At 45.2% G+C, this 14,878-nt stretch overlaps 1 protein-coding gene across 1 annotated transcript; it reads right to left on the bottom strand.

Annotated features, from left to right (window-relative positions):
- Positions 1-12: 12 nt before the first annotated feature.
- On the bottom strand, positions 13-14,817 carry katnip (katanin interacting protein). Its single transcript, XM_079182587.1, has 29 exons — positions 14,709-14,817; positions 14,046-14,163; positions 12,789-12,877; positions 12,338-12,504; positions 11,788-11,900; positions 11,576-11,677; positions 11,282-11,422; positions 10,789-11,029; positions 10,387-10,512; positions 10,078-10,229; positions 9,797-9,903; positions 8,909-9,005; positions 8,590-8,799; positions 8,133-8,270; positions 6,329-7,187; positions 5,284-6,051; positions 4,979-5,187; positions 4,649-4,727; positions 4,390-4,567; positions 4,099-4,264; positions 3,768-3,934; positions 3,616-3,680; positions 3,316-3,426; positions 2,757-2,896; positions 2,557-2,658; positions 2,305-2,465; positions 1,948-1,974; positions 1,542-1,627; positions 13-1,453 (listed from the first exon to the last, which is right to left on the bottom strand). Exons 2-29 carry the CDS (start codon positions 14,055-14,057, stop codon positions 1,395-1,397), a joined length of 4,872 nt encoding a protein of 1,623 aa, XP_079038713.1. The 5' UTR covers positions 14,058-14,163; positions 14,709-14,817; the 3' UTR covers positions 13-1,394.
- Positions 14,818-14,878: the final 61 nt, after the last annotated feature.

Genomic DNA, 14,878 nt, shown 5'->3' with positions numbered 1-14,878 from the left:
TACAGAGCAGGACTGAGGGCAATAATGACCATTGTTGCTGTTGGACACGCTGAAAATATATAAAATAAATACATAAAACTGCATTTCATATACAATTACTCCCATCATGAGTAAGGGGTATGAAATGTATTGGGGCTCAATGAAGCAGTAAAAACTACTCCAAACAGAAATATCTAACAGTTTAAGATGATAACAGCTCACTTTCCCATGCAACAAGTTAGTAGAGTAAATATTGAATGAATGAATAGTACAACACCAACTACCAAGTAATATAGTGAAGGTAGAATCAGATGAATCCCTTTTTAATGATTATTCTTCTCAATTTGAGGTAAGGTTATAGTATTTGCATATTAGAAGTTGCCTGTTACTGAATCTACTCAAAATCAAAATTGGCAAATGTAGATTTTTCTTTTCCTATTTCCAACCAAATTTCTAAAACAGCTTTACTGCCTCATGAAATGTTTGCCTCCATAAAAATCGGCCTTCTATAGCAACTTCAATAAAGGTCACTTGGATTGCAAACACAATTTTGTTTTTCTACCTGATGCTAAGCAGAAAGAAATACACTGACCTAATTTAGATATCGAAGATTCAAGTGTGTGAAGCTTTGTACAGCTTCAAGTTTAAATGTACAAAAGAATCGGACCACTGTACTTTTTTTTCAACTACGAGTGTAACAACTTTCAAAAAGGTGAAAAGCTCTCTGGAAGCACTTCCCCAAAGTAAAACCGTTAGGCTTGTAAATAGTATTAGCCAACTGATACAAACCATTAATAGATATAAAGTAGTGTCTGCATAGCATTACGACTGGTTGGTGTACTGGTGGGACTGAGTGAGTTCTCATACCCATTAGGCAAAGAGCTGATCGTCTCAGGCTCATCAGTGGATACAATTCATTAATAACAGTAGCGTTGGCCACATCCTGATGTGAGAGTGTCTTCATGTGGCTGTGGAGCTATTTTTTTTTTTTTTAAGTATTTGCACGCCACAAGCAGCATTTAAATATGCAGCACAAAAGTCACAAGTAGCAGCCACAGATATAGTGTTAAGTACTAGGCACAATAATAGACTGATAAAATGCAGCCTCGCAGGTATATCCTGGCACTGTGGGAGGGGCAACCGTACAGTACATGTTCAGGATAACGTGTCTGGGTGGGGAAAGGAGCGTGATCCAACCATAAAGTGGAATCCTGTGTGTGTGTGTGTGTGTGTGCACAAACATATTGTTATCCGTGCAAGCTGTTCTCTTCAGTGTGGACCATGTGAGCCACCGACAAGCCACCATTGCAAATAATGGCTGCTTTGGTTCGTTAAAGTTGTCAAACGTCGCCCTCTAAAAAGTGGGCTCAAACCGTCAGTCGTAGTTCCTCCGTTTCAGTTCTGCTCTCTGTCCGTCAGTACCTCCTCTTTCCATGTTTCCCACCGTCGGTCATGCAGGTTTTAGGCCGAAGAGCTGCACCGAGGCACAACAAATAAGCTTTGAGTTCAGAATTTACCGTTACTGTTAAAAACCTCCAAGTCCAGTTGTTCCCCTGACTCACCTGGATCTGCCGTCTGCTTCTTCTTGTTGTGATGGACTATCTGATTCTCATTGGTCATCTTCACATCCTGGTCCTCCACATAATTACTGCAACACAGCGAGAAAATGAAGACACGGCAGATACATGTCAGCAAAATTGGTTGAGCTCATGAAAGCTGGAACAACACCAAACGGAGGGTTTACTGGTAACAAGGCTTGAAGCCAGCGGGTCCAGGCCTTGAGACCAAAGATGGAGCTAGAGAGGTAAGGAAGGAGGGGGGAACGGACGGGGGCATCACAAGTCAAGCGTGTGGTAAGGAGGGTGTGGGATGGCTGGGGGACATCTGAGGTCACTGGAGGAACCGTCATTACAGGGATTGACCACAGGGAGGTGCTGACACGGGGCTTTCACGGGCTCTGTTACTTACTGTTGGTGGTGTCTGCTGCCACGGGGGCTGAAGTGGAGAAGAGCACATCTCTGTTCAAAACAACTCATCACTTGGGACAATGGGGTTGAATCTACCCGTCTTCAATCAACCCATCAGTTTCTCTGTTTTAGACTTTGAATTGAATATCAAATGGTCTTGAATTAATATGAGTAATTAACATGTAGTCAGTCATCGCCCTATGACCATTTGGTGCTGAACTTTACATGCAAACTGCAGGACAAAAGCCTAATTTAGGTATACGATTAACAACAACACTGAAAGGCAAAATATGCAGATGCTGTATTTTGTGGTGCCAAGTAGTCGATCATTTATCTGCATCCTAAAAGTAAAGGGTACCTGATGACGGTGTTCCTCTCACGGTGTGCAATGTAGGCATTGTCTGTGAACAGGATGGTGTGGTAGAGCACCACTGGATCACAGGTAGGCAGAATGCCTCGAGCCACATGGCTCACACTGTCCAAGATGCCGTTGTACACCAGGAGGTCGTCCACCAACAGCTGTTTACACAGAGCGACACACAGATTGCTGCTTGACGTCCAAATGCAAAAAGAAGTGATCGCTCATCTCACAGCAGACAGAGAGGCTTACCCCAAACTCCTTTACTCCCCTTTGTGGCGTCTTTGAGTAGTTCCACAGTTTGATCATGGACACCGTCACTGGCTGGTCGAAGATGACGTACACACGGTTGACCTGTGTGGAAACAATCAATACACGAATGTCATGGAAAGCTCTCCTCTGTGAGCGTCGACTGAATGCTCTCTCTCTCTCTCTCTCTCTCTAATCCTCACCAGCCCAGGGAGCACCGGGGCCAACCACATGCATCTTCCATCGTGGGTACTGTTGACTCCATCTATTAATTTATCCGGAGTCCTCACATCACCGCTCACATTGTCCAGTATGTTCACGCTGTCTGGAAAAGCAGCGATGTCTGGTGGACATAATGTTGAGGAACAGACAATCAATTCATTCATTACTCATTAATACTCCAACAGCCATTACTAATCGTAAACAGTATGCATCCTCTTTCTGAATCTAATGTCAACTGTGTCATAATTATCTTTGCTAATCCAAAATTACAGCGACATTAGCTAAAGTAGCATTTGTCTGAATAAAAAAAACAAAAAACAAAACATGAATTAGTTACAATGTAACCCCTTTTACAGTATCTCTGATCTCATAAAACAATGCCATCATGGTATCAGGGAAGGTTTGTAATATTCATACCCCTAGATGGAGAAGATTCGTAATTGATACCTTTTAGCTATCAAAACTCAATGTTTATGGATTTACACAAGTCTTAACCGCACAGATGCATGAAGGTCAGTGTAAGCTCATAAGAAAGGATACTGTTGTCACTGAGACTGATCTTCTCGTGGCTTTGGTCATAAAATTCAAGGCCGTTGAGGCCGATGTAGTACGGGTCCCCCCAGGTTGTTAACAGCTGCAGCTGAAAGATGACTGATGGGTGAAGGTCAAGGAATATAACAACATGAAAAGCACCTGTGCAGCACACAGTCTGGGCTGTGTGCGAAGTCATTCGCTATTTATTATATAGTGCATTTTATATATACCCTCCACTATTTTACTGACTGTCTGAATTCTGAGTTTGAACTTTATCTCCCTCAAATACAACGCACGTCAGGATACATCCACAAGGCATGATGGGAGATTCATAGTCCATGCTGGCCTTTTCTTGTTTCTTAGAGCGTCCTCTGAATTACAGACAACGACATTATAAATTAGCAAGTGCAGTTTTCAATCTTTCTCCAGTTCATGCTAGTTAACTGTTTGGCTCCTACTTGTGGAAGTCCTCTGCGCTCTTGTTGTCGGTGGGCGTCTGGAGGAAGTCTATGAAGAGGATCTCCTGGGCAAAGTCAAAGTGACAGTTGCCTGGTCCTTTCCTGATCAGGAAACCCTCCGGAGGAGAGATGGCAACATCATCCATGAACACATGGATCACCTTCACCTGAACCAAAGATGTGGAGAGCTGTATGTTTGATGTGTTTTTTATCGTCTCCTGCATTGAAACTTTCTTGTTAAATGTAAAAAACTAATAACTAATCCATGCCCTCCAAAAACATAAATTGATCTCTGGCTCCACCTGAAGCAACTGACAGAAAAGTGTCTCACCCCTCTGTACGAGTCCTCAGGGGACTTGTTGTAGTTCCAGATGCGGAGTCCAGCGATAGTCTGGGCCTTGTTGAATGTCATGTTCAAGGTGTGTGGCTCTCCATAGGAGAAAGGGATCAGCCACATGTACTGGTCATCAGTGGTAATGTTGTGGCCATCTATAAGCCTGGGTGAAGAAAACCGACATTGAAGACTGCACCAGACATCGTAATGATCTGATCTAAGATTCTAGACGTTTCTCTGAGAGCGGGGTTTAGGGGAAGAAAGGCTGTAAGAGTGAATCTGGCGTACTTATCGAGCGTGCGCAGGTCGTTTTCGTACTCGGGCAGGTCGTTGAGGTCCCCGGGAGAGGCCGCCATCATGCTGAGGTCTAAAGGTAAACTCTCTCCGTCCTTCCCCACCACCTCCAACCCTGTCAGGCCCATGTAGTGGGAGTCCCCCCACGTCAACACCAGCTCTAGTCTAAGGCCTGGGGAGGAGGGAGACCGTCAATATAAGTATCCAAACAACAAACAGAGAACCGATCATGTGATGCTGATCATCTACTCACACTTTCCAGTGTACATCCCAGGAATAAGCTCCATGTTCTCCTCAGACTGACTCACAGTGGGGTTGAGCTGGAGTTTCAACTAAGACAACATGTAAAAACATTAAACAGTGTTACACTGTATTGTTGATGTCTAATTTACTCTGAATGCCTGTTAGACTGTCCTCAGTGTCTCTCCCCAATGTGGAATGCTGAACACTATTGGTTCCTGCACAGTGAATTTTCATTTAATTTTGCTGAACAGATATAATTCGGGGTCTTTGTTTTGTCATCACTGTCACAGGTTGAAAAAAAAAAAAACCTGCTCCCACTGCCGACAAGGCCTGTACTTACTTTGAGGTCTTCTTCTCGGAAGCCAGCCTGTGTGAAGGGCCTTTCCTCTCCCTCTCCATCAGCGGTGCGTGGCCTCTGCAGCTCCTCCTCCGCCGCCAGGCTCTCGGGACCCTCACCTTCACCGAGGAAGGTTTCATCATTACGAGACATAGCCTCCAGGATCTCATCGTCGGTAGTGAACAGGATGGTGTCACCAAATTGGTCCAACTCTGAAGTGACAGCAGAGTGAGGAAAAAATGAAAAGTTGATCAAAAGTTACACACAGAGGAGCATTGAAAACTTGTGAGGCTGTTGTGTTCAGCTACCTCCAGACAGGGTACCAGAAGCCTTGGCAATCTCGCCCCTGAAGATGCACCTTCCATCCAGCAGCATTTCCACCTCCTTCACGCCTCGGAAGGAGTGAATGCGTGACTTGTTGTAGTTCCACACACGGATCATGGCCACCTGGTACGGAACTCCGAAGTCCAGGAAGATGGTGTGGTTCCGACCAGGGGTGAACGGCGCCAGCCAAAGATGCATGTCATCCTGGGTGCGATTAACGCCGTCAAACAAGTTGGTGACCACACGTGGATCTTTGCCGTACGCGGGGAGAATGTTGATGTCTGGTGGGTCAGCACGGATGTGAGCAGGTCGTAGGGGCTCTCCACTGGAACTGAACACCTCGAGGCTGTTGAGGCCCACGTAGTGGCGATCGCCCCAGGTGGACAGGATGTTGAGGACCAGCCTTTGGCCCTGCGGCAGCACAGGGATCTCAAACTCGTCCTCCCGCTCCATGGATGGATCATCATCAAGGCCTTCACACAATGCCCCCTGAGCGGTGAAGGGGGAATGTGCGCTCCTGGGTGCTGTGGAGGGGTTGACTGGGACTGTGGGTGGACCACGGCCCCGGCGCTGGAGGAACTCATCAAAGACGTCGCCTTCGAAGGCCATGTTGGAGATGCGTCCACGCTGGAATTGGTTGAATTTAGTAAGAGAGTCCCAGGACTCCATGAGGGTGTCATCCTGTTGGCTGTGCAGCTGGGCCAGAGAGGTGTACTGCCTCCTGCTAGGGTTCACCAATGACAGTGACTCCTCTGGAGAATACACAAAGATTGATGTTATTTACTAACAAGCCACGAGAATTAAGATCATGATTTTATGACTGGAAACTGCCTTTATATTTATCACATAACATGCCATATAAAATAAGACTGTATGTTTAACAGTTCCCTTGTTTTCAAAATGTGTTTGCATGGTAGCGACAGGTAGCCTGATTGGTGAAATACAGGACTAAATAAAGCACAAGGTTGAAATAATCACATATAAAGGTGTCTCTTTGTGTTTCAGTATCCTAACTTTAAACATCCCTACCTGTGTTTGACAGTGCAGTAGCTCCATGATGCTGCTCCTCTGTCTGCCTGGCAGTGGCGGCACTGTTTCGAAATGAGCTCCTGCGTCCGCTGATGGGCCTGTCCGGCTTTTGCTCTGCGAGCTCCTCCAGCAGGTCGCAGCTCAGATCCAAAGAGTCAGCCTTCCACGGACCCCCATTTGCTGTCCTCTCGATCACCCTACACACTCGGCCAGGGTTACACGGCAGCTCCGGGAGCATTGACGATGACGAGGCTGAGGGAGATTTGGGCTCCGCAGAGTTCTGAGGCACCAGCCACAGGGGCCTCTCCCTGCTAGCCTCGCATCCCTCTGGAGCTCCTCTGATCAGGGGCTGGAGCCACTGGGGGGCCACCCGTGAGGATGACGGCTGGGTGGTGACCGTCTGCTCCATGGGTGCAGGCTGCTCGACCTGCTGCCTGAGCGAGAGAGGCTCCTCTGAGACAGACAGGTCAAAAGAGTTTCCCTGGGTGGAGGGGCGACGAGCGGAGGAGGAAACCCCCACTGGTGAAGGAGCAATGGGTGGTAGTGTATGTGGTTTCTCCTGCATGTCTATCATAGCCTGGCCTGCGTCTGATGGCTGCTGATTCCAACTGTGGTGGTGCTGGGTGCTGCTGCCCTCCCCGCCCTTCCTGTCCTCATGGTGCTGGGGGCTGGTCCCCCGTAGGTTGTGTCCTGAAGACACGGGGCTGGAAAACAAGGAGTCTGAAACCTGGAGATCCTGGATGGCGATTGTGGTGCTGTAGTCAAAAACGTGGTTGCCGCAGCCTTTCTCCAGCTCACCTTCAAACACCAATGTGCTGTTAAGGTACAGCTTTATATGGCGTGCACCAATGTCAAGATCCTAAAAAAGAAACGGAACTTCAATTTACTTGAATATACAGGTTCAAAAAAACATTTGACTTGTGATACAAAATGCATAATTATCTAGGATTTGGATATCTAACATCTACACATAATACATTTTACATATCTGAGTAAATAAAATAAAGATATAAATATAAAATGCACATGAATCAAAAGGAAAGGATTTGTCATTTCATATTATGTGATATTTTGAGTACTTAATGATTGTAATTCCAGCAAAGCTACAAAAGCTGCAAACCAAAAATGCATAAAATCCCCAAAAGTATAGCACTTGGGGAATTTCATTAATGAGCAATTGATACATTTACCTATTTCTCACATGCAGAGTAAGACTTCTCCAAGCTAGCAGTAATTAGCACTCTCACAGATACGAAGTCATGGCTCCCGTGAGGAAATAGCTAAAGCCCAACTCCAATCTGCTCAATCCCCGAGACAGTAAACTACTATGAATTTAGGTTAACCTAGAACCTATTCCCCACCAACAGCTCCTTACCTTCCAGGTTCAACACAAGTAACTCTGGCTGTGGTAACATAGAAAGAGATACGATGGGGTGTTTGTACCCCTCTATGAACAGCAGTGAGAGGCAGAAGCCCACGTTTCCCCCCCAACACTAATCCTCTGGGGCTAATCTCTCACTGTTCCACATTTGGACAGTGTGACTGGCAGCTCAGCCAGCCAATGTTAAAAGAGAACCGCCCCCCTGACGGAACCACGCCAATACATTCGCCTGCATTATAGTGACAACACACAAGCATGTTGGATTTGTGCGCTCTAGATCTACAGACAGCAAAATGAATAATCTCTGCACTTGAGCAAGGGATAAATCAAAAGCTGTGAGGAACAGATTAGACTTCTGTTAGAACAAATTACAATTACATATACTCTGTAATCCCACATAAACAAAAAAAAAAAAAAACATACATTGAGGCTTCTGTTGTAGTTCCAGATTTTGATGCGAGATATTCCGAAGTCTGGGGAGCGCTCGGTGTTCCTGATGACGAAGTAGAGCTGGATGGGGGGGTGGAACGGACACGTCCACATGTGACGCTCACTGGTGGTCTGTCAACCCAAGAGAACAGACAAAGATCATCAAATACTTTGTCCATGTAAATAGTGAGATTCGTTCACAAATGTTTGGAGCAACCGTAAACTTGTATGTAAGAGGCCTTTTACACAACAAACAGGTGTAAAAGGATTCCAGCTTCAGAGCCCTGTTGTTGTGCATGTTTGTTTACTGTCATGGGACACTAAAATGGAACAGACTCATAATTAAGTGTTTTCCTGCTATTATCCATCTATTAAATGTCTGTGAATGCTGGAAAAGGGTCTACTGTACTTTTAAAATGTGATGACAATAGCAAACTCAGCAGAGGCTCACCTTCACCTTTCCATTGACAAGTGCCCCCAGATTCCCGGGGTAGTCAGCGTTTCTGATGTCTAGGTCGTGAGGAGACACATACAGCTTCTTGCTTCTGAGGCAGAAGAACTGCAACTCAGTCAGCCCAACCTGCAAAGAGCTCCCCCAGTTCGACAGGACCTCCATGGTAACATACAATGCAGGGGTGACCTCAGCCGAGGACAGGTTTCTCTGCAATGATAACACAAAACATTCACAAGTGCCTCTGTTCACGCATGTGTCTATCACACCCAGTAGTTTTTAGGACTCTTCATTCTGCGAGACGGTGTTACTGACTCACCGGCTGCTTGTTAAACTCTGTTTTGACACTCTGAGGTATGTTGTAGCTGGGCCCGGCTTCAAGTTTCTTCAAGGCTTTCAGCAGTTTCTGTGGTTGCCTGAACAAAAAGGATGACATCCTCAGCTCCACTGCTTTGTCTGTGGTGCCTGACCTTCATATTAATGGTGAGAGATGGCTGAGCACTGTGGTGGCTACTCTGATAAATATTAGCATAATAAATGTCAGAGGGAGTACACACCACAAATCTCTGTAGGGCTGTCCCCTCTTAGTCGATTAATCGGTTGTTTTGGTTTAAATCGATTGAGATTTCTTTAGTCGATTGGTCAATTATTAATAATAAATAAACACACAAATTAAGGTGGTTTGTGGAAAAACCATAGAAACAGAATAGGAGTAGAAGAGACATTCCCAGTCAAATCAACGTAGCACGATGATCAGAGCAGCAACCATCTCTATATGTAGCAGGCTGAGTTCCTCACTGAGGTGAGTCACTGAGGTGAGGTTTTGGAGACTGAAACAAGCAGTGGAGTAGTAACGTTACAAGAAGTAGAGAGCAAGAGTAAGTCAAATTTAACAACTTATGCTTCATCCACACACGCTTGTCATAGTGTAGAAAAGCACATCGCCAGATAGATAGTATACAACTTTGTTCGGCTCATTTTCTGTAACCATCGAAGCATAGTAATTAGCAAGCTAGCTAGCGGACAGCTGGCTAGTCACCATGCTTTAATGCTACACTGGTTACAGAAAATGAGCTCACCGACGTTCTGGAGAAGGACAAGCTACCAAGCTACCGAGATACAAGCTGAAACAACACTTTACAGCCTTACTGATGTGCGCTGTCCTCATAACTACTGTGTATCTAGGTGCAATATGCTGTCATCATACCCGGGGCCCATGAGCGTAATTCTCTGCATGGCCACAGTGACACTGCTCTCATCCTTGTTGTGGCTGTTGTGGTGCACTAAGTCATTCATCATCTGGTGTCCCCTGCCCTGGATAAAGAGGAAGCAGAATAGAAGAGTCAGACATCCATTCGCTTAAGAGTTTACCTGGAAGCATAATCCACTATCACACAATTTAAATCACATATAGTACATGTGTAGAATTTAGTGTGGGCAGTAACATCAGGCCGTATAATATAGGGCCTCAGTGTGGGGCAGGCAGACCGTGTTGCGGCTGAAGAGCTCCGGACTCTGCACAAGGTTGTTTTCTCTCTGGATGGCCTGGCGCACCCGGCATGCCATCTCCTCTGGGTCTCGCTCCTCAACAGAAGCCTTTGTGGCTGCCAACAGGGGCCTCTCCAGCCGACTCCTCGGCCCTTCAGCAAGAAGCACACATCTATCAAACAACAACCATGCACCATGCTATCTAACAGATGGGCCTGTCTACAGAGTTGTATTCAAAACTGGGAAATCTTCCATTTTGTGGAATATAAACTTTGAATTAAAGAGCTTTCAAAATATGAAAAGACTCACTCTGACTGTCCCAGCTTTCTTTGGAAGGGGGTCTATCTAATGTTTTGCTCTTCACCAACATGGGCTTGGTGGGTATAAAGGTGTCAGTGTGTTCTTTCCTTTTTGCAGACAGTTCAATCTTACGACCTGGAATAATGGAGAAAATCAAAACTGAGGATATTTTCATACGAGGAATATATTCTGATATTGTAAATTTGCAGGCATAAAAGGGCCATGGGCTGGCTGGCTAGCGCTTGCTAGCGCTTGAACTGGGCACAGACAGCTAACAACTTGCCTATTCTCCATGTGTACAGATCAGTGCTGATGAAGCAGATATGGAGGAGATTGAACCACTCTGGGCAATTAAGACTCCCCCTAGGAATCAATAAAAATCTACATATGAAAGTGGATGCTAAAGCCTACCTTTAGTTGAGGGTCCAAAGTCCAGCACAATGAGGTTTGCTGAGTCAAAATGGCTATGGGAGGCGCTGGGCCGAGGGTTGGAGGAGGACTTGGAGGACGTGAGAGGCAGCCCCAGTTCATCCAGACTCTCAGTGCTCTCCTCCCTCTCAATCTGCTCTTCCACCCACTCCTCGTCCGACTCCTCCCCCGCCGAGCCACGGTTGCTTCGCCGCATGCTAACCTCCAGGCTCCGACGCAGAACCTGGTTTACAAAGGTCAGCGTTTACGCACGCATCCACGCACACAGTGATCAGTGTAAGAACTAACAGGCGCAAATGTACACACACGCATGCTGACAGTTTAAGCATTCGCTTGATTTGTGTCACTACCGCGGAAGTAACGTCATAAATTCACACCCAGGGGCATGAAACTAATTAAGATGATTCACAACACCTCAGGCAACCTTGACAAGATGAAATAAAACAGTGTACATATTTCTTCTTCTGCTGCTCACCTTCACTTCCTCGAGGTTGAGAAGTACCTTCTCATTGTGCTCCTGATTTGCTTGGCTCTCATGCCTGGAGCTGAAGGAGGGCGACACCTTGCAGGTGTTCCTTGGGGAGCAGGGACTACGAGATGAGCGTGGACCGGAGCTCTGTATGAAACAAAGTGATCAGATAAAGGGGAAATGGCAGAGACGGAGAGATGCTAAGTAGTACACACAGCTGCATCTGACACATAGCCCCTCCCCTAAAAAAAAACACCCACACAGACAGGCTTAGTAGGCATTGTCATGTCTTGACTCTACCTCCATGTCTACGCTTTCATATGGCTCAAAATCCGCAGAGTAGCGCTTTTCTGGACAGATCTGCAAACTTGGTCCTTTCTCGGTTCGAATTCTGACAGAATCCTGCATACAACCAAAAAGAGGAAACATTTAACATGTGTACTTTCATAGGAACATATTTTTGATGCTGCATAATTAAGGATTAAATATATTAAGTAATTAGAAGCCCTTACCTGCACCCATTCTTTCCTCTGGACTTTTCCTGGGGCAGTGTGGCTCCTCTTCCTGTGGGTCTGCTCCAGATTACGGCTGTCTTCAGTTAACTGGTGGGCGCTTCGACAGACATCTGCCGATGAGTAGCAGCACAGAAAGGAACATGAGCAGCTTGCAGCAGACTACTGCCTCAGTGGAGAAGGAAAACGCAGTCACATACGCAGATGGTCCACGCAGCACACAGAGGAAGAACGAAGAACTGGCTGCCAGCAACAACTGTCACTATCATTTATTCACTGGCACTGGGCATGGGATCATACCAAACAAACTACAAGCTGAGGAGTGGTGGCTATTAACTCATGCTCCATATGGTTTGAAGATGACAGAAGCAACAAAATATGAGTAATATGAGTATGAGGTGGAGCCTTCCATTCCAGTGTAAAAATGATTGCCTGCTCGAGAACAATATTTCTTTCTGCGCAATAAAGAAATAAATAAATAATGGAGGTCTTATATAAGACTGCTACTTTTGAGTGTTTATAGGTTTACTTTGGTCCAGCAGCAGCATACCTGCTGTACGTGCAGGTCTCGAAGCAGGTGAGGAGGAGACACAGGAGCTCTTGGGCTGCTTCCTATTGGCTGCAGCATTGGCTCCGTTAAGATAAAGTGAAAAACCTTGCTCAAGCTGTTCCAACTCAATCTCCCTGGAGTCTTTGACTTTAAGGCGCTTTAGGATCCTGAGGAGCAAAGAAAACGGGTGACTACATCTACAATTATAGAAATCTGGCCAACAGTTGAGATGGCTAAGATCAAGATTCAGGACTCACAGGAGGACGGCAAACATGTTTAAGGTATTCTGACCTCCAATCTACCGCATTACACACACTAATTTAGTTCATCTCAAAGCAAAGAAACCAAATCTGTGCTCCTATGAGGCAGCACTGAAAGCCATGGAGGAGTTCCACATCTCCTCTGTGAAAACTAATCTGTCTATCCCCAGCAGCCTGTGATCACACTTCACCTGTTTTTGTGCTGGAGGGCGATTAAATATTCATCCAGGGTGTCGTCCACAGCAGAGGCTAGCTTCTCTCCTTGGCACTTCTTACTCTCCTTAAAGAACACCAGCATTAGTACACACACACACACACACTCACTCACACACAGAGTCAGAAAAGCCTACATCAGCTATTTGAGGAAAACAGATCGTATACACAATACACCTCAGTGTTGCACTAGTACTCACAATCACGGACTACAATCAATATCCACTGTATTCTGTACATCACATAAATGCAAGCAAACAACTTGCTCCTCCAGTCGTCTTGAGTAAATAAAACATAAAATACAGCTAATGCCATGTGTCAAGATGTTAACGTTACATAACGGATAGACAAAGCATATTTATGCAACTTGGGCCAAGATCCCTGTGGAGACACTCCCAACACATTTATGAATCCATGCCATGTCAAATTCATGCTGTCCTTAAAAAGGTGGTGCTACCTTGTACTCTTTAGGTGTGAGCGCTACAGTGGTTACACAGTGACTGGAACAAGAGCTACTTTATCTTGCAATAATGTGTCCTAGCATAGTACATAAAGCATCGCCCTTTCAAAGAAACTAGCAGTGACAATACGTGTCACAAATCTATGCCATCTATCAATCTATCATCACTTAAAATGTCATGTAACTAGAGAGCATTGAACGACTGACCATTCGTGTTTAAAAGCCACGCTTGACAAGATGTTTTATTGTAAAAAAAAAAAAAAAGTGAATAAATACATAAGCCAAAATCCTAAAGTGAGGGTTCCAGCAGCAATGTGAATATTGTCCAGACACTGCTGGACTCATGAAATCATCACATTAAATCATCAGATGTCTGCCTGCTTCAGTCTTAAAAGGCCTTTACCCAAAGCCACTGGTACATTTGACGGATGTGTGTGTCTTGGAAGGAGCATCAGTTGTCTGCATAACACAGTCACCTACAGCTCATGCCATTCCGTGTTTACAAACCATCATGCAAGACGAGGAAGAAAATCAGAAAGCCCTTACTTAGTTTCTACAAGTCAACTAGGCTACAGCATCTGTCAATATCAGAAGAGAAGCAAAGAACATTGAATGAAGAATAGAAAGTACTTGTTAGTGACAGAGATTAGAGACAACTGCTGTAAAATATGACTGATTGACCCGAAAATCAGAGAGCTTCCGAATAGTGTCTCATGTCGAGTAATGGTGACAGATGATGCGAATTTGAGACGGACAGAGCAGATGAGTATCTTACCTCGTTATCCATTGTGTGGCTGCAGATAGTGCTGTTCACACGATCCTATCCCATATTGTGGAGAGGCTCTGTGATTCTCCAACGATATCATTGGACTCGGTGTTGAGTTTGATTTCCACTGCAGAGGGAACACATGAGAGAGACCCAAGGTTACATGAAACCTGAATTACCTTGAATGCAGTTCGTTTCAAATGTCGCCCCACCCGCTGCACATTTCACAACTAAAAACACATCATATCCGCTATTTCCAAGCCGAACGTTGACGTTATCCATCTTAATATAACCAGGTTTGAAACAGCTTGACGTTACATGACCCGTTTCGTTACATTACCCGTTTCGTTCACAGATGTGTGATAACGTTTGCTAATCATATTTATTGATAACATTAACAGCTAACATGCCTGACAGTTCTGACAGCTAACATTGAACGGCTAGCTAACGGTAGCATTACGGGTTAACGGTTTATCGCACATATTATCTCCGGCGGTTAGCTTGTGTCAGAGACAACGTTAGCAAGCAGTTAGCATTGACGCTAATAACAGCGACTCACTAGTCAGCGTTAGCATGTAATAAACACATTAAATAACACAAAAACAGGTTTTTGCTCTCATATTCTCGTACACATCTTACTCTGGTTCTAACAAGTATTAGAAAACCACTTACTGTTCCTGTAAAACTATACTTTGTTGGCCATTATCTTTGAAATTAACGAGTTTTCCTGTGTTTTCTCATGTGTCCAGTCAGTAGTGTTGGTTAGTAACCAGGATAGCTGTCCACCAATAGGGAGAGCCGCATCGATGTTAGACACGCCCCCAGCCTGTCCGCTCTCTGAC

This window comes from Pholis gunnellus, assembly GCF_910591455.1.
Source record: "Pholis gunnellus genome assembly, chromosome: 21".
Lineage (NCBI taxonomy): Eukaryota > Metazoa > Chordata > Actinopteri > Perciformes > Pholidae > Pholis > Pholis gunnellus.
The sequence above is the reverse complement of the archived record's forward strand: the minus strand, read 5'-3'. Positions and strand labels throughout refer to the sequence as shown.